Source organism: Hippocampus zosterae, chromosome 4 (assembly GCF_025434085.1).
Source record: "Hippocampus zosterae strain Florida chromosome 4, ASM2543408v3, whole genome shotgun sequence".
Taxonomy (NCBI): Eukaryota; Metazoa; Chordata; class Actinopteri; order Syngnathiformes; family Syngnathidae; genus Hippocampus; species Hippocampus zosterae.
This window is the reverse complement of record NC_067454.1, coordinates 17,525,651-17,546,354: the sequence shown is the minus strand read 5'-3', so window position 1 is coordinate 17,546,354 and position 20,704 is coordinate 17,525,651. Positions and strand designations below refer to the sequence as shown.

The 20,704-nt window shown below is 43.0% G+C and overlaps 1 protein-coding gene across 6 annotated transcripts in view; it reads left to right on the top strand.

Moving 5' to 3' along the window:
- The window catches only part of sox6 (SRY-box transcription factor 6), a 152,063-nt gene that overhangs the window by 61,267 nt on the left and 70,092 nt on the right, over positions 1-20,704 (top strand). For all 6 annotated transcript variants that reach the window (XM_052063633.1, XM_052063630.1, XM_052063632.1 and 3 more), the window contains 2 exons: positions 8,776-8,865; positions 19,970-20,142. In XM_052063633.1, coding sequence (XP_051919593.1) covers positions 8,776-8,865; positions 19,970-20,142 — 263 coding nt within the window. The remainder of the gene's footprint in view (positions 1-8,775; positions 8,866-19,969; positions 20,143-20,704) is intronic.

The window sequence follows — 20,704 nt, the reverse complement described above, 5'->3', positions numbered from 1 at the left end:
CTCGCAGCATTTAATGGGCCTAGTTCTTAAAAGTGACCTTGTGGGGTGGAGTGCGCAGCAGCACAGCAGCTCCTTCCAGCTGCACACATGGCATCCATCGGGGGCACAATCACGCACAGTCCCAACACCTCAGGCTCGGACATATGTTGAATTTTATTTCATTCTTCTGACATTAATCCTATTCACCAGCTGTTCTGCCAGCTGCCACTCTCCGGCTTAAGGGAAGATTGCAGTTTTGGGGGCTATGAGTACTGGTTTATCTTGGCTCCTCGTAGCCTCCTCGCAAAGTTTTGATTGCATCTTTTTTCTTTTCCATGCCCTCTCGCAACTTTTTTGTTCCTCACGTTGAAAACTTCCCTTCAATCTTTTTTTTTTTATTTAAATGGATTTGTTTCCATGTTCAGAAGCCTTAATGCTGATGTACATTTAAATCAGTGCCCACGCCTTGCCCGATTAATTTCATATGTTCCTACAATATTTTTACATTACTTCAAGACACTGTAAAGTGGATTTGTAGACTTGTTTCAAAATATATTATACATGTTTGAAGATAATTGCTGAAAACATTTGCAAAGACTACTACTATATAAACACTTCAGTGCCATTGCTCACATCAGCATTTATCCAAGGAAATTGCAAGTCACCTTGCCAGTCTTGAAAGGCAAATTAAAAAGTATAAAAGCAAATTATTATTATTATTAACGTTAACATAGCTGAACTCAACTGCCAGCATGTGGACTGAGCCTTGCGGCTGGTGTCAAGTCAAGTCAAATCAACAGTATTTATAGAGCACTTTCAAACAGCCATCGCTGCATACAAAGTGTTGTACATGGAGCAATGTAACATGCACAATAAACAGTAAGACAAATCGGTAATAAAGGCGGTAGAAAGCACCAAACAGTAAAATCAAGAACAAATCTATGTCACGCTGAGTCGAATGCCAAAGAATACAAGTGAGTTTTGAGGAGGGCTTTGAAGATGGGCAGCGAGGAGGTTTGCCGAATGTTCAGTGGGACGTCATTCCAGAGAGAGGGACCAGCAACAGAAAAGGCTCGATCCCCTCTGAGCCTCAGTTTAGTTCTTGGTACTTCTAACAAAGTCTGGTCCACAGACCTGAGGCGGTGTGGCTACTTTAGAGTGCCTTGTTGTCACTGTGAGTAGATGCACTTCTCAGAGAGAAGGCGGGAGAGCGAGATCATTATTTGTTTATGTTTAAGCCCGAAATGGTATACGGTGTCTCCACGGCGGCTTGGCGATGCCAGACAAAGTAGCATTCAGGTCATAGTCGTCGTATTTGATTGACATTTGAGTGGGGTGTGGTGTCATTGCATTGAACTTATACGGCAATAGCATTTGAGAGTGGAGAAAACGAATATATTTTACATAATTTTGATGGTTAATTTAATCTTCAAAATTTGGCAGGGCTGTTAACAACACACATTTCTGCCAAATTTATAAGGCATCTTCATTTTTACTTAACAGGGACTTTGAGCAAAAAATAAGACAATGTGCCAGTGCTCAGCACTGCTCAGAATGCATTTCTGGCCATGGGCTCTGCCTGTACACTTCTGATTATTGACCTATTGGGTCGGACGTAAGTCACATTTATGTGCATTGTCTAGAAGCATACTCAAGTGTTCTCAATGTCATTTCTGCTGAGGTACGAGTGAGCAGGCTGTGAGAAAGGCCCGCGATGAATTGATCATTGCTCACTGCTCACTTTAATAATTCAAGGCTGATTGCCAGCGAGTGCCGCAGTAAAATGGATCGGGAGAAGTCACATGCAGCTCGGCTCAGGAGGTGAAGCCTCCTGGGGATGCTTAATTCATATGTGCTTGAAAGACACGTGTATTTAGAGGGGTCGGGGTGCTGCGTCTGTGTATATGGCCTCTCCAAATGGCCAGGTCACCACGACAGGATTAAAACCCTGCGCACATGAAGGCACGGGAGATGAGGGAGGTTCCATTGAGCATTGTACATCCCGTCGGAGGAAAAAAAAATGAGCTAAGCGAGCAAAAAAAAATGTTTGTTGGATGGCACATTTATGCACCTTTGCTAAGGGAAGTCCATTCTTACTATGGTATGGCAATTAGCAGATTCAAGGCCTACCAATTGAGGAGTTGGGATACACAGTCAATTGCCTGGGCCGCTGAGATTTTCAAACGCCTCATCAAAACGGATTCATATGTTTTTTTTGTTCTTGTTTGAGTCACAGTTCACATGCTTAAAAACCACATCAAAATGCTCAATCTACCACAATCATTTTGAGCGCTCCCCAAACCTTCTCATGCAATGGACCATTCCATCTCTTTCTACTCATGTTTCGACTTGATTCGCGAAGAGGGCATCAAAACAATCTTGCTAGCGCATTGTGGGAAAAACGAACATTACCAATGGGTTTTGCTTTTTTTTTTTTTCCGCTGTGACATAGAATGCACGTAACCACCAACAAAAGCCACATGATCTTGCTCGTAGTAGCACCGTTGCCTGTGTCGGCCAATGAGGCTGCAGTATAGAGTGGCACGAGTGTTTTTTTACAAAGCAATATTAAAGCAGTTGAAATGGTGACTGTAACTGTTCATTAATACTCTTAATCAATTCCAGAAAAAGTTTTGCGATGATTCACTTGTGATAGAATTTTAATTTTTAAAGGATTTTTAAAGGACTTGAGCTCAGTTTTACTAGCCGCTCAATATTAAGATTCAAAACCATTATAATACACAAATGTAGCCCATGACCGGCCGGGTTTGGCTTGAGCAAAAATGACGATATGCACCCATGTGTGCCAATGTCTTTAAGTGCAAGAACGGTAAAAGTGAAGCAAACACGTTACCAAGGAAAGAGCTATGATTTACAATTTAGAAAATGCAATGAAAAAAAAAGTGAGCTAGTTGTTGATAAACAGCCACAGATCAAATAAAGCCAGGAAGAAAGCGCAACGCACCGGGACGTACGAGAACCTGAGATGAGGTACATCCCGTTAGATGAGGCCGTCCTATTCATAGCAAGTGTTTACGTGAGCCAGCGAGATATTCGGAAGGGGGCGAACATGCGATGTTCAATGAGCGGAATAATGATTAGGTCTCAGTTAAGGTGCAGGTGCTCCACAATAGTCTGCCATGTCTCAAGGAGGTGGACCTTTTTACTTATGCATGCCAGAACAAGTAATTACACCTTTGAAAGCTCAAATTATTTAACTGCACCAAAAAAAAAAGTCTTCTTGAAATGGTAGAGGTTATTAAAACGCTTGAAAACGAGTAAAGGTGATTGCCTGAAAATGAGCGACAACACACTGTTGTGCTCCGAATGTTTTTTTTTCCCCCTTCCCTCTTTAGCATTTGCATTGTGCGGCATCACCCGGGTGTGTAACCTATCGCGTTCCGATTGCTCCCTTGCAATTAGCGCCCTTTTTGTCTTCGCCTCAATAACGCCATGATTATGGAGAGTTCAGGAGTATTTGTGGCGCTAACAGCTGTTGTCTCGGGGACTACCGGCTGAATGACAAAAACATGTTTTCGCTCTGCATTTCACTTTCCTGCCTGCCTCTTGTGATTATTATGTTTTATTTGCGGTGATGATGGGGGTCTTGTTTTTAGGGTGTCTGTGATTAAGATATTCAAAGGACTCCTCAGAGCATGTCAGTCATTTTCTTTCTCTTTTTTCCCCCTCCCATCAATCTCGACTTTTGATTTGTTTCCCATGCAGTGGAGAGAGGATGGCAAATTACTGTAAAAGTCAGTCTATCATTGTCTGACTGCCATTCACAGAAATGTGAGCCAGGATTCAGTCTGTCAGTAATGTTCAACGCACACACAAAGAGAAGCGCTTTTAAGGGAACCAACAGCACCACTTATTTTGCATGGACACATTATGGAATTCAGAGCATTTACGTATACATGCAATTGTCAATAAAATACACGGTGTGTATTTTAAAGAAGATTCGTAAAATAGTTTCGATGGATACGCCTAGATACAGTACTTCCTCCCGAACATCCCCATTAATCCTTTCTCGCCTTTTAACAGCTGATTTACTGTGAACATGTGCGAGACGTAATCTCTGCCATTCATCCTGCTCTGTCTTCCTAAATCCTTTTCTCTCTCTTCACATTCTGACTGAACAAGCTTTTCATAGTGTTTTATGTCAGAAAAGATAAAAGAAAAATGCATTCTGATAGAGAGAAGCAAACCAATTTCATCTGTGCTTTTGTAAAACTATGCAGCAGGGTGGTGAGGAGCAGAAGTCAGCAATCAACAAGCACGTCAATCATTATCGTATTGTTGCAATTGAAAGCGGATATAAAAAGACGACACACCCCTGTTCAAATGCAACTGTTTTTTTTCAAGTATATATATATATATTATAGAGTGGCATATATATATATATATATATATATATATATATATATATATATATATATATATATATATATATTACATACATTATATATAGTCGACAATGGGGGCATGGGAATATGACAATACAATCGTAGGATCATTAAAGTACAAAAGATTATCAAACGTTCTTGTTGTTCCGAGAGAGCGAGACTTTTTGGAACTTCTGGAACTGCAATGCTCTGTGCAAATAATGAAAACATGTTGGAGGGACTGACTTTCATCTTCCTTTTTCTTAAGTAGCAAAAGTAATAACATGTTGAGCGGAGGGTCCAGAGATGAAAAAAAAGTCCCCCCCCCCCCTGTGTTTATTCTCAATATGGGAACACTAATTTTCCTCCCCAGACTTTCACATTTTTTTGCTCATGGTCAGTCTACGGTGACAAATTTGGTTCCAGTGGCTATTTGTATGAATTTCCATCTCCTCCCAAATTTGGCACCACAGAATACATACAGTACGTAGTGTGGCAGCCCAAAGACACAGAGTCCATGCTTTGGTTTTTCTTTCATTTAGCTGAAGCTGGCCGCCTACTACAGTGAATGAGAAGAGTTGCCACTGAACATGGAACGCGAGGCTGCAAATCCTTCGGAATATCCCCCACAGACTGTTATCCTTGACTTGTGGCTAATTTCTTTCTAGATAGTCCTCTCCTCTCTGCCAGTGGCTTTTTAGCTCAGCAAACACTCAAAGGCGAGTATCATCTTTCTCCCAGGGGGACGGTGCGCACGGAGAAGCTGGGAATGTGGCGGCAGACAGTTGAAACAATTTCATCGCTGACAACGCACTGTAATCAAACACCCATTGGCGGCGTGTTGTAACAAAACATTTTGGTCGGGCCGTTTTCAAACATGGTGTTGTGTCGGCGTCAAAAAAATGGAGTGGCAAGACTTTCAATGATTTCTTGAAAATAGATTGTAACTCAATATATGTGCAAAATCATTTAGATATATTTTTGGAGCCAACTGATTTGATTTGGTTTTTCAACATTTAGTTAGCAAAGTGATGTGTCAGACATGCCACAATCAAAAATAATAAAGGAAACACATTTTTAGAAACATATCATTGCACTTTTTTTGTGTAAAATTTTGGAACCTTATAACAAGACCCCGCGACCCTAGTGAGGATTAAGCGGTTCAGAAAATGGATGGTGGATATAACAAGACCTCATGAAGATTGACCAAAGGCAATTTATTAAATATCGGAGGAACATTGTTGACACATGTGCTGCAGATTGACAACTGCCGAGCTGTTTTTTTGTCAAGCGGTCAACCCAGAAACAGTTTTTTTTGCTGTATGTCACTTTGTGATTATGACCGGAGATGGGGGAGGAACTCTACTTTCTATCGTCTCATCTTTTCGGTGTTAAGTGTCACCCTCATCAATAAGATCATGTATGTCTACAGGAAAACGATAGCTGTGACGGAAGATGAACATTACATTTGGCAGATGACTCTTCAACTTTCAGAGTGCCACTTGGAAACTGAAAAAGTCTCAGAGACTTAAAAAAAAAAAGGTTAAGGGCATATTTCCAGCAGCACAGCACCAGCCCCGGAGGGGACAATGCGGCCCAGACAGGCTTAGCAGTCCAAAAAGCATTCCCCCTCTCAATGGGAGCACGTCTTGGACACACAGTCCTGTAGTTTTGTATGTTGCTATCTGTGCTCGCTGCAGAGTGGAGGAGGTCTGTGCCAGGCGAGGGTCCGCAGGGAGCGCTGGAATCGCTGGGGCTGGAGAAAGTTGGTCCGGGTCCAGTGGGGTGATGTGGGCTTGGTGACAAGCCAAGCCATCTAGTGCAGCGATGCTGGGAAAATGTAAATAAACGCCTGATAAGGGCTATTGTTTTCATTCCATTCTCATCCCAGCTGAATGGCCTGCTCCCGAGCTACAGAGCATTTTATCGGTAGAGGGGAGGAAAAGCAACGCGAGGGGTGGGGGTGTGAGAGAGTTAGGAGCCCCCATAAGAAAATAAAAATAAACACATACAGTCAGACTCTTTTCTCGTCTGAATTAATTTGCCACAATATGATGTCCTTGTATTGGAAGGGAAAAAGAAGCAAACCTTTCCACGCCAAAAATGTACACTAACATTTTGTGAGTAGTCGCTTGTGGCAATCAAATAGTGTTTGGACTGTTGGGAATAATTCATCATGACGATGTTAGGATTCAGTGTCAAGGTAATCATTATTTTGTCAATACCAAGCGCCGGCATTTGTAATTGCTCCAGAGAAAACAGACAGGCATTTCACAAAGTGAAACCGCATTCTTTTCATTAATTGAAATTTTTGTCTGTTTGCTTTACGCACACCTGGTTTAAAATTGTGTGTCTGCATTCACTCGGCTCAGTGTTTTGTTGACAGCGTCTAAACACTGAAAAGTGTCTGGGAGTTATTTTATTGACTAATCCAGGCCCATTATTCAGTTCTTCCAGGTGGAAGGCAGGGAGGACAGCGGTGCATTCCAGCTGTAGCCTCTCCTGTCGGAACACTTGGCAGGTCGGATCTGGAGAAGTGAGGGAGTGGCTGTTCTCCTGGGAGGGAGGTGGAAGGGAGGGCGAGGGCTGGAGTAGAATGGAAGCTGGCACCACATTATCTTCACCAGTTGGCGCATTCCTTAATGATCAAGCGCTGGACCGGCATCTGTCATGAGATTGGATGTATGCAAAGGGGAAAAACAAGAGCATATGCGTGCCTCCTGACATACGCTGACGGCGTTTATTTCATCCACCTTTAAGAGAAGCCCTTCGCCGTGCTTCGGGGTGCAATGTCAGGCGCTGATGTTTTTCAGAGGACAATCATTTGAGAGGCTTTTGTTTTTCCTTCCCGAACTTGGGGTGAGGCCCAGGCCCTTTTAAATGCTGTGATCTTTGTGCCACACAGGAAGCTGCAACACGCACAAAGACATGTAGCCTTTTCTCTCTTTCCGCATTAGGTCAAGGGGACACCCTGTGAGCTGGGAATTGGAAAGTCAATAAAGCAGAAATAATGTTATAATGACCCTGATCTGAAGACGTCCCGTCGACCCATCGCATTGGAGGAAGTGGCCAATCAAACAAAATGGCCCCTCTGCTTGATCTCTGAGAAAGTCCTCCTTAAACAAGGCAACAACAACCAGTGACCCCCTGTTACTCCCCAGTCCCTCTGAAGTTAGTTTGTTGCCAGGGGTAGCAAATACTGTGTTTTTTGGTCAGAGCGAAGCCAAGAGCCAAGCAAATACTGTGTTTTTTGGTCAGAGCGGAGCCAAGAGAATGAGACTGACAAATAAAACTTAGAACATTTGGGATCAAAGCGAACAATCATTTGGTGCAGTGCGCCCAACTCTGCTTTCGAATGTGATGAAAGTGAGAAAAGAAGTCATACCCAACTTTCAAATGAAAAAGCCCGTTCAAACTAGAATTTTATACCAAATTGTAAGTCATCGACAAAGAGTCATTTGGGATGCTGAGGGCATTGAATTGACTGCAACTGGACTGTTCTGGTTGACTCAAACATATGCTGAAGACTGCTTGGACGAGAGGCGAAACGTCTAAGACAACCAAGACCAGTCCAGTTACAATCAAATCAATGCTCTGATAATAAAATGACTCGGACGAAGGAGCATATTCAAAGGCACGACGAATGGGTCCATTTTCTATCACGCTTATCCTGCTCAGGGTCGCAGGAAGCGAGAGCCTATGCCGGCTTACTTTGGGCAAAAAGCAGACAGCACCCTGGACTGGTCATCAATCAATTTCAGAGCACTTATAGCGACAGACAACCATTCGAAAAATATGCCGTATTGCTCCCAAGAAAGTGTCTTTGAGTGGTTTCAATGTTTGAGGAAGCCTTTTGAGGATGTGCTTTGACTTGCCATTTCTTTTGAGGTCATCACTCTGGGGCTTGCCTCAGAGTGATGCTTTTGGTTTGGCTCCCGACTGGACGACCGGAATGGAGCAGACTGAAATTCAGAAAGAATCATTTGAATAAATTCTTCAGGCGGGTTGATGCAATTAAAGACACGGAGCCTCAAGGTGGAGGATCGCGTCCGCTGCCGGTGTTTGATGGAAACAAGTTGACCTCAAAGCAGTGCTGGGATGGCCCGCTTTTGGGTCAGCTGGCCCGGTGTGTTCTTTATCAACTGCCCCAGCGACAGCGTGGCAGATTGCTGCCATTCCTCCTCTGATTCATTGTCTGCTGGACAAATGTTAATTGTTTTCATCATTGGCAGCCACGCGCATGCAGAGACGTGCCGAGTCTCAGTCCTTGCCTTCCAATTAATGGGTGCCCTTACACTATCCCTGCAATGTCCGACTGCCGCCTCTCATTCTTCCTCAGCTCTTCTCTCACTTGCTCCTTACATCAAAGCAAGTGTGTCATTTTTCTTGTCTTTTTCTTTTTATATTACAGATTCATCCTGCATGGAGAAACTACTTTCTAAAGACTGGAAAGAAAAGATGGAGAGGCTCAACACAAGCGACCTCCTAGCTGATGTCAAAGGTAACACACAGTATGGTGGGATGCATCAAGCACATCAAACGTGCAGCACAAATAACCCAACAGATCCGTCATTCCTGTCCGTTTCTGCGTAATCTCAGAAACAAGCTTTTACTTTTACAGAAGACAAAGGCCTTTGGCTGCACTCTTCACTGAGATCCCCCCCATTTATCTTTTGTTGGAATGTCCAACTCTCTCCAAGTGCTCCCTCTTTAATTCCGGACAATTTACACCCATTCTCAGTCTGAACAACATAGTGTAGTCGTCCCCTTCCTGAACTGAGCTCCTCATCTGTAGCACTCGCGTAGCATTATTGCCACCCCGGTAATTGTTGAATCTGCCGTGTGCTTGATGTAAACAGAACAGGAGAGATGCCGCTCAGAGGGGAGAGGAGCACAATCGTCTCCTCACCGAGTCGGCATCGGGGTGGAATTATCTCCACTCTGACAGTAAACGCCCCGTCCTGCGCACAGTACGGCAAAGCACAAATCAGTACTCCCCGAAAAAGGTTGTTTATGACATGGTGAAGGTGGGCCGCGCATGGGCAGGGCTGCTCCTTAGTTCTTAGCACCGACTGTTACTGAGTACTTTGGGGTGTTTATACAGCACACAAAAGCACAATAGCAGCTGGCTGATAACACCGGGCTGTCACCGGCTCTTCATCTCCTCCTTCGTGATTCCTTCCAGTAAAACAAAAACTAAATCATCTTCACGCTCGTAGTATTTCATTTTTTTTTCAAATCACTTTTTAAATATTGATTTTTCTAAAATCTATACTCGAATTAAACAATGACAAATAGGAGTTCTGTAAAACGTCAACCAAAACAAGTAGGCAATGGACTCCTTGTCCATACTGTGCTGTACGAGGTGTGCCAGAAAAGTACTAGGACTCATATCACAACAGATATATCTTTGGTCCAAACTACGAACTGCATCTTTTACTCTGAGAAGTCATCTTCCTGGAGTTTAACACACTATCTCAGTCTATTTTGCCATGCTTTCATGCACTCCCGGAAGGATTCTTCGGGAAGTGTCCGCAGCTTCACCATCATAATGTCTTTCACATCTTCAAAACAGGTCCTCATGATTAGCGGTGTCCAAACGTTTTTGCCCCACGGACCGGTTTAATGTCAGACAATATTTTCAGGGACCGGCCTTGAAGGTGTGATGAATAAATACAACAAAACAATACGATATGACCTGCATGAAAACTGTGGTCTTTTCGAAACATAATAATAAACCCGAATCATGACACAAGGAACGACCTATAAGGCTGCAACACTCTCTGGTTGCTATGGTAATGTTCAAATGTGCCTTCAAAATAAGATACACAGCAAATACAAAGTGCATGAAAAATACGACTCACCATCGCCACATATTATGCAAAGTGGGCTTGGTGCATGGGAATCACCCGTTATTTTAAGTAGGACTCATGATACTGTCTATTAAATGTAGCCTTCTTTTTCTTGAAAGTCGGAGGCTCCTCTTCTGTCTCCTGGCTGGGCCTTTTCCCCTTCCCAAAGACGGTTGTTTTTTTTTACTTATTTTGCTAGCTCCTGGGTTTCATATTAGCGGTAACCTATTACGTGACTGAGAAGTACGCCTTGACCTGCGTCAAAGTGACGTACTGTAGAAGAATGGAACAGAGGATCTGATCATTTTTCAAAATAAAATATCTTTCACATTCTGAAATAAATAAAACGAAAGTAAGGTAAGTTATTCTTTCTGGGCGGCCAAATGACCCACGGAGCGGTGCCGGTATGCGGCCTGGGGGCTGGGGACCGCTGCGACAAGAGGAGAAAAAAAAATCAAACGGAGCCAGGTCGGTTGCTAAAGCGCAGCAATGTTGTTCTCGGCCAAGAAGTGACAGATGCTCAAGGCGTCACTTTGTCACAGGTTGGGAATCTATCTTTTGTGACACCATGCAGTCCAGGAGCCTTTCTGACACACTTTGTATGTCATTCCAGAAAGTGAAAACAGTTTATGTGATTTAGGCTTTTACAAACCCGTTTGATTGAATTGAGAGCCTAGAGAAGATCAGTTGATGGTCTGGAAACAGCCTTAAAGTAAACATTGTGTCTGTTGATGAGTTATAGAGACCGTCTGTGCACCTTGGTACCTCATTGAAATGTTTCTGCTATCATAGTGGCAGACTTAGATTTTTAATTAGTGTACCATTTTATACGACTGTAGACATTTCAAAGGGCTGCTTTGTGCTTTGCAAACATGCCTGTAGGTCGGAGATGAATAAAAGAGAATGAAAGTCCGTACTGGATGTGTGGCCTTGTATCTTCCGTATTCATCGCTCACCATTTGCTCCTTCAATTATAATGAGCTGACAACCTTTTGTCATTGCTCTGTCTTGTGATTGTTCTACAGCAGAGAGAAAATCATTCCTTTTCACAATCGGTGTAACACAGCTGACCCTTGGCCCATTTTTTCCCTTTTTTTTTTTTTAAACCCATGAAAAAACATCCCCTCTCTCTGTTTATGTTGGAACCTGCCTCAAATACATTTTCCCCTTGGGGTGATCGTGCACGTCCAGCAAACAAATAGCATGACAAAAGTGACAGCAAACCTGAAAGGCGATTGAGCAATGCTAATTCAAGCACAGTATATTTTAAAAGCCAGTACACTTGAGCCTAACATGCCAAACGGTCTTTTCAGGGGTCATGCGTTGAGATCTTCCACTGTCTCCTCACGAATGTTGTTGGCTCTCGGCATCGACAGCAGCAACAGGCAAAAAGCAGAGTATGGCGTATTCGTGAGGGATTTCTTTTCACCAGTCAATTCCTCGCCCACTTGTTTGTTTTCATACCTGAGCTTAGCTGTCAGTCTACAAGCACGATGAAGAGGGAGATGAAAATCTCCTGAACAAAACCACAGAGCAAAAGCGAAGGTCGGCTGGAAGGACTCCAAACCGCAGAAAGTACAAGATAAGAAAGGAGAATAGCAAAGCTCAAATATTCTGCGCACTTGTTTACTGTAGCTCATCTGCTTATCATAATACATTGCTCAGCCTTCATACCTGCACGAGGACAATGTAATGCACTTTACTGAGGACGATCAGATCACTGTGGGTGGCATTTACTTCAACAACCTGTTCTCACAAGAAGTCGAACAAAATTAAAAGCAGTGTATTTCTTCGACAGGATTACTTCTCCAGATGAATTTTCTTCCCTGCTCTATTTGGTGCTTCACTGCAAGGGTTTACAAAGAGACTACTAAATCCTTCTGAGAGTTGAACTGCAAAGTCTCTTCCTTACATATATTCATGTACCATTACTAAACTAGCCAGAATATTAAAATACGGATCTGCAGAAACCAATTCTAAGATATTTTAGGAGCTTTTGGAGCGGCCATATTGCCACTTGCTGTCAACTGAAAAATGACATTACAGTTACTCTTTTAAGACCTCTCATTTTTAAATATGACCACTCAGAGTCGGTCTTGCGGACTCCATCAAACTGTTTTTTTGCCCCCCCCCCCCCCACAATAACAATTTCATGTGTACTATTAGAATCAATCCAAACATGGTTTTATTATTATTATTATTATTTATAATATCATTATCATGGATGTCACATTGTATCTAACACAGCGGGCAGTAGTGTATACACACACGCACACACACACACGCGCCCCAACAAACAACATGCACACAAAAACAGTAATACATAGTGTTATAGCAGATAAGGTTGCTCTGTGTCACATGCTTTGCTATGTGCAAGGGCTTTGAGCCTTTGACTCAACAGGGCTGTTTACGTTTCCCTGCTGAGTGCCAGTTTCCAGGGGGGTGGCTGGCGAAGCAGAAAGAGAAAAAAGCAAAATGCTCATGAATGTACTCAAAGTGAAGGAAAATATCTAGTTACTAAATTGGAACACAAGCTGTATTCAGTCTATCGGAATTTGCAAAAGAGCGAGGGGGGGGGGGAGGGAGCTCACCATTGTACACTGGCGTTCAAATGTGCAGCTCGAAATCTAAAGCACAGAAATTGGGGCTTTCGCACTGCCGCAATCAATTTGGGAATGGTGTCTACATGACAGTAGTCGGGCGCACACAGGCGGCCCTGTGGCAAGCAGATAAGTGCAAGCGCTTTAGGAGGAGAACACAGGGCAGGGCGAGGAGACAGTCGAGACTGATTTGATGCAAGCCCGGCAGGACCTGTGCTGCACTGACCGTTCACAGATCGAGATTTGTTCACATACCTGAAATCACCTCAATAAAATACTTTAAATCTGAACAGAAAACACAATATCTTCTCATATTTTGTCTGCAAATCCATTAGGGAGATGTGATGAAAAGCTCTTAGTCTAACTCTGTGCGCTATGTGGGGCCCACAGCAAAGCAAACCTTCAAAACAACTACAATAAATTAACACCTCCCATATTACATTTGCCCAAACAAACAAACAAACAGCACAAAACAGGATCTGTCCACTCTCTCGTGTCGAAAATGCCTCAGTTCGCATTTTGTGCAAAACACCTCAGTCAAGTGTTTGCCCTGTGCACTCAGGTGAAATATGAGCCACACTAAATCATTATTCCTCAGGCCACAGTCCTCAGATGAATGTACTAGAGTGTTGAAGTGTGTGTTCGTCTCCTCTAATGAATTGTGGAATTCAACTTGCGGCAATGCAAGTAAGAGAGTAAGTATTTATGTTCACTGGCGTGCGTTTTGAGATTTACGTTTTGGGGGCTTCCTCGGGGTGCTTGTAACAACTGACTCTACGATTACGAGTGACATTTTGTCTGCCACATTTTGCCCTTTAGAAAACAGCGTGAGTTCTTTGACACGCTTTGGAGTTTCAAAAACATTTAACAATGGGTTTTGTTTTCAGTGTTTCTTCGCTACTTGTAGTTCAGTTATTGCAGATCCACACATATTTCAATTGTGACCATACTGTCACTAGTTGAGGCATAGGGCTTTATTAAACCCCCCCCCCCCCCCATAATAAAGATAACACAAAACTAAAAATACAATTTCTAAAAAGTCAACCTCTACTTTGCAGACATTCAACGGAACGTATCACCCACGAAAAGTGAGGTGACACTGTAATAGATGAAGCTTACTGGCTAACCAAACATAAAGCAAAGAGAATTACACCTTACATTTTTTAAAAACAACCACATACTGTAACTTAAATCCACGAGCTTAATGCTAATAGTACAAAGCATCTATGTTGCAATGTCCTTTAAGCAACGGATTGAACAATAATACTGCAGCCAAACCTGTAAACAATAAAACAGTAATAAAAGTCATGAATTCTTTATCCTCTGCATAGAATGACACCTATTAACTCAACTGTATTTATAGAGGACTTTAAAACAACCACCGCTGTATACAAAGTGCTGTACATGCAGCAAATATCATATCTACAACAATAACAGAATAACAAAGACATTAGAAAGCACAAAAACAATAAAACTAAAAATCAAGTCTGAGTCATGCTGAATTAGAGCTGAACTGATGAGTTGTGAATAGTTGCGACGTCGCTATTAACAGTATGGACGTCCTTCTGTCTTATACTGCTCCCAGATCGCAAAGGTAGGCACAAGGGCCATACAGCTGTGTGACAAAAAATCTGTTTAATTCTTTTTTAAATTAATTTAATTATGTCATTACTGCACGACTCCATAAAGCATAATATTATGGAGTGCTAGTGCTCCTCATGAAAATAAACATGACAACAACTTTTTGTTGTGTTTTTGGAGAAGGCTTGAATTGAATAAATGGCATTTCCAGTCATTTCAGTGAAACTAATACACTTGTATCTCAAGGCACCACTGTATTCAATTCTCGGTATCACACATGGAATGAAGATTTTACCATCAGAGTGAAATCTTCAACATTAAAACACTGTCTTATTGAAATATGAAATAATTTTATCGTCACTATAGTTGCCACAATCACATCCTTGATCCTTGACTGATGGACAGGATGATGCCTGAGCGTATTATCAACACAACACCATCAGTATCATCACTATTGGTTTAAACCCCCACACAACACTGACACAGTCGGCACTCTTCGAGAGCAATAAACTGAAAGTTATGGGAAAAGTCTCTTTTGTGCAGTCCAACGAAACAAGCAGTGTGCATTCAGTCCTAATGACCGTAACCAATGAATGAATGTCAACCGTGAAAAGAATACGGTAACATTCAAATCCTACCTTGATCAGTGTCTCATTGTGATTTGCGCTTCACTCACGATAGACCTTGAAAACCATTTATGTCTTTCCTACTTTAAAGGGCACAAGTGTCAAAATCTAGTGAGGATAACCAGTGCAGAAAAATAATCACAATGAAATGAACAGGAAGTAATCGTTATGTAGTTCTTTGTTCTTTGTTCAGTTCTGAACCACTCACAGTCTCATCTTTGGCGCATTCCCCGATCATCCTAAATAATAACTAGCTTAACAACAGCAGACACGTTCCTCCTGTGTTTGAATTTCAGGGCCATTGGCATTCATGTGGAGTGATATGTTTAGGTCGAGTATCTATCTTGACTGAATGAAGTGTGCTACCTTGTCCAGTGTCACAGACAGACACTGAAGTGCTGGAGCTTTCATATTAACATAATTAAAATGAAGAGTGTGGCTTCCTCTATCATCAAAATATTAGTCTCCATCAGCACATAGCCGAGCCGTGCAGAATGAAGTGGGCTGTTATTAATAAACACTTCAAGTCCGAATCTAAAGATCTGAAAGTGTCTGCTGGGGGGGACCCTTAAATTGTTTTAATTCAATAAAATAACCCCAAAATGGTGATGTACTTGTGGTCATACGCCCTTGACGTTTGAAGCATATAGCTATGATCTCTATCAAGTGCATGCACTTGAGTGTCAGAAACAGAGAGGGTCAAACTTTCTTGAACTGGATCTCACGATGTTCATGTGATAAAAAAGAGCTCTTGTGTGGAAAAAGATGTTGCAGGAATGTGTCCCTTTCCAACAGTTTTGAGCTTGAAAATCTGGGATCAGATCAGTTGATCAGTTGATACAGGAAAGTCTGACTGTCGGTGCTGAGTAATGCGGGTACATTTTACATCATTATTCTATTCAAAGTCCTTTTAGCAATTTCTCAATCATTCTTTTGTTTTTCTTTTTTTCCGGTCAGATGACCGGTGACTTCACATCGTTGGAAAAAAACAGTCCTTAATTTTCAATGGCACATGACACAATTTAATCATTCACCACCAATGGACATGTCTGAATGAAGTAAGTCCGATGGAACCAAAGGATTTTTATTTTTCAGTCCACTTGTGTGCATTTACTCAAAATAGGCGCATACCTGATTTACCTTACTTTGATTGAACATGTCAGGCCACTGTTAGGGGGAGTGCTGAGATGAATCTGCAGCTGCCGTGGAATGGTCGAAGTGTCGTTGGAGTACCGGTAGTTTACTGTCCTATCATTTGGACACCTTTTTCTTGGGACAAGGTTGGAGCATATGCACATGTCCACAAAGCTAGCCAATTAAGAGACAAAGGCATTCCAGTCTTGCTGCACAAAAAAACAAAAAAAAAACAGTTCAGATCAGGTCATAATGGCTCAGCTGTCCTGACCGAGGGAGAGGAAGAGAATAGGACGCCTTGTGATTTTCCCCCTTTTCACCCTCGGCCTCCTGCGCTTTTCTTCTTCTTTTTTTTTTTTTTTGTGCCTGAATCTTTTATCTGTGTTATTCACTCGGGACTCTTCAAAGTAACAAGCCTCCTTCTTTTCCCCCGTACTGGACTTGGAACCCAAATTAGAGACTGCTTGATTAGACAGAGAGGAGGGAGCCAAAGAGAGAGGGAGATGTGAGTATTGGACAGAACAAATCGCACCCCTACAAAGTGCCTTTTATCCAAAGACCCCAAGGCTCAAATACCCCCATTCCTCCCAGAGCAACCATGGCTCTGCTTGTTTTCCTCTTATCATTTATTTAGTCACCCGTTGCTGTTTTCTGCCCTACATTGTGACGTTCACAAGTAGCAGGAGCGTGAAAAGTTGACGTTGAGCCGACTGGGACTGAAGTTGAATACACAGGCTTCTTCTCCTTTGTGTGTCACTTTCGATTGAATGGAATCTAGTCTGGACCGCGGACAGGAGACGTCTACGTACACCTCGGCCACTCTATCCAGGGACGTGCCCTCTGTATTGTCCTGCTAGGGTTCACTCATCAAGGAGGAAGTTGTCACAGCATGTTAGGTTGAGCTTCATGCCCACACCACTTCACGTTGTGCCGATCTCTTGTGCTGTCTGTCTGCAATCTTGGGCGCAATGTGAGGAGACATGTTAAGGGGCAGACCCCAGCCCGAGCACGGTTAAAAGCCATACAATATGCAGGAAACGGCCTCTTTTGTCGGCAGGCTCCTCAGACACAGACCACAATTTTCCTCTTCTGCGCCACCCAATAAAACTTTTATCTGCATTTTAAAGCTTATCCATAATTTAGAGCGGGATGAAAGAGATTTTTGGACTAACCAGTGAACAAAAAAACATGAGCCTGATTTACTGTTAAGCTCTTCAGGTATAGCGCTTATGTTTTCATCGTAAATGTTATTGTAAAGCTGCATCGCTATCACGTGTGTGTAAGTACCGTTAAAAAGGAAAGAGCAAAATGAGTAAATAGCATTATAGCGGACCGTCTTGGCTTCCCACAATTCAGCTCACCCATGTTAACAATGGGCCTTCTGTTCGTATTCTCTTAAGAGTTTGGACAGAATGTTGGGTGGAAACTTCTTTTGTGGCTCATTAGCACCACATCAACACAGCCACAAAAGAAGATACACTGTACATTTGTCATTATTTTTGGCACTTTCATCTTTTTGATCATCATTGTGGACATTCCTGAACTACCGACTGTTCATCACTGACGTGTTGTTTGGAAACGGTTTCCTGCTTAAAGTCATCTATTCGCCTCCATAATGATTTTCTTTCTCCCTTCCTTTGTGGATTGCGCGTCATAGTTTGCTAGTCCCTTCCGCCTGCAGCTGTTATTTATTGTGATGGTGACTGATGCATGTTGCTGGTGACCTGCGATAGCGCACACACTAGCAAAGGTTAACAAAATTGGTGGCGATTGCATCAATTTTACAGATAAGTCATTCACAACAAGTCGAGTCGGGTGAATAAGAAGTCAATTCAAGCTGCACGCGGGCCGAATGAATAGCCGCTTTTAGGTGCTTTTTTTTCATAAGTATAAATGGAGAATTGCACCGCTCTTCCTTTGCAGCGGGCAGCGAAGGAAGAGCGAGATGAAGTGAAGTTCATACGAGCCAGCCAGTAAATTGCTCCGAATGGCTTCTGGAGGTTGACAGGCCCTATTAAGACAAACGGCTTTCCTCATCGGAGAGATAAAATAAATCAGGTGTTTAGTCAAATTAAAATAGTTTGAGTGGAGAGGGCCCCTGGGAGCTCTCGCAGAAACACAAGACAGATGTGGCCAGAGACGAGAGGAAGACACCCAGGAAAGAATCAGCTTCTGCTGGCCGCCAGCCAGCTTTCTCGACACTGTTTTGTTATGTCACCATGGCTTCATAGCGCGCTTCCTCCTCTGTCACTTTTCCCTCCCTGTGTTCTCCACAAACAGCTTGTCACGCAGGAGTGCAGTCGGAGGAGAGTGAGTTACTGTCCAGCCTCTCACTGGCAATTATGTTGGCTGTGTAAGTCAATGGTGGGATCACTTAGCATTGATTAGGCGGATGGGGAGAGCGGTGCAGCCGAGCAGCTTGGGCAAGAACTGAACGTACGCATGCAAACCTTTGCCTGTTGGTGGCTTGGCTGCACATTTTCCCACTTATAAACGACCGGGAAGCCCAAGAATTGTTATTTCCAAACATGACCAATGTTCACTTTGTGTGCTGTTTGAGCAACTAGGGCTTTGGAATTACCAAAGGGCTTACTTGGAGCCAGTCGCAAGAAGGAGTCATGATATATCATCACTGACAAAAAGACATCCACTCTGGTATTGTGCCAGGTCGCCCCACGAATCCTTGAATTTCAATAGCTCAAACTTTATTTTGCGGTAACGGTGTGCTTCATGATGAAAATCACAGGAGCTACCTCAAGTGTGAAACCCTCTTTTAAATACGTCAGCCTCCACCACTTTCACGCTTGTTTCCACCAGCCGTGCGAGTGAATGAACACGCAATTTATTTGGCATCTAAGAAAAAGATCACAATTTTCGAAGATCACGTGCAACATGAACACCGCACACAATCTGTTCGTGTGAATGAGGAACTTAGTGCTTGCTATTTGAGATTTTAGTAATTCAGGCTCTTCATGTTTTTCACAACCTGACTTTTCCTGACAGGACCTGCCATCTGAGGTAGACAGCTCCCTGCAGCTTTTTGTCTGTGCAAGGAACAATTGCTTCCCTTTATTCTTCTAAAAGCTATGACTACCAGACCATTACAGAGTGTGTGACCTTAACACTGCCACCCATCAGGTTCTCTGCGTGCAGTTTTCTTTGTACTATATATTGTGTATGATACAATAGGCCAACATAATGATCGGCGGGTCTGCAGTAGACACTTAGCAAGGGCACTTTGCAGACTTTCTTAAAGAGCATTCAGCTGGCTTGCTGGCTCGTTTTGTCACAGCTACAAGCATTCTTGTACACATTTTTCTTTCACTTTCGGATCTGAATCATGTCCATCTTAGCCATTCTTCTGCATCCTCCTCTCATCCTTCATACTTCAACACCAAGTTCCTTCGCTATATATATCAACCTTCTCTTAGGGCTTCCTCCTGCCCTTCTGCCTGTCAGCGGCATCGATCTCTCCTCTGAGTGTCCGAACCATTTTAAGTCTGGTCTCTCAAATCTTGTCTCCTAAAGATCTGAGTGTGGCTGTCCATTTGATAACCTCTTTTCTCATCCTGTTCAAACTGGTCACTTCTAAAGAGAACCATGAACATCTCTATATGCATCGGCTTCATTTCTTCCTCCTGTTGTGCCTTAGTGCCACTGCCTCGAAGCCACACATCATGCCTGTCCTCACCGCTGTCTTATAAACATTTGCCTGTTTCCTAGCCGAGACTCTTCCGTCGCTTAACGCGCCTGGCAGCTTCTCCACCCATTTCAGCCCTGACATGTGCCTCTCTGGATCTCTCTTCTCCTAGGTACTCCTGAGAGCCTGGCAGAGAAGGAACACCAGCTCTCCACAATGATCAGCCAGTTGATCAGCCTACGAGAGCAGCTCCTGGCTGCCCACGACGAACAGAAGAAGCTGGCCGCTTCACAAATGGAGAAACAAAGGCAGCAAATGGAGTTGGCTCGTCAGCAGCAGGAGCAGGTAAGCGCTCAAGACGCCCCGCCACCTGTCCGCAACTTGGATTTCTGCATTCACTCTTGAAGCTTCATTCTTCTATATCGTTTTGGTGACAACGCACACTAAATACAGGAGAACTTAAAGGGCCATTTAACATGCTCTTTCATACTAAAGTTCATGAGTGGTGTATAAATAAAACCTCACACCATACAAGCAAATTGGGATAAGATAAGATTCAGTAGATGCTACTCTCTACATTGCTTGGGATATTTCAGTCATGCACTCCCGCACACGTTTATGTCGTACAGCAGGAAAAACATTATTATGACTTGCACTAGGAAATGCAATGGGATGTGAGAATTAAATGTTATATAAACATGGACATCCTCCAGATCTTATAAATGTGCTCCTATGAGAACGAAGCTTTGCGGCACAAATCAGGCCAATGAGCCATATTGTACAAATCAGCAAATTAGCAGAGGCCATGAAGTGTGTTAATGTCTAGGAAGAAATAAGGACACAAACTATCCACACGGGCGACACTTTTATTATCAGCAGCCAGCCTAATGGCTATGAGTCAATTATC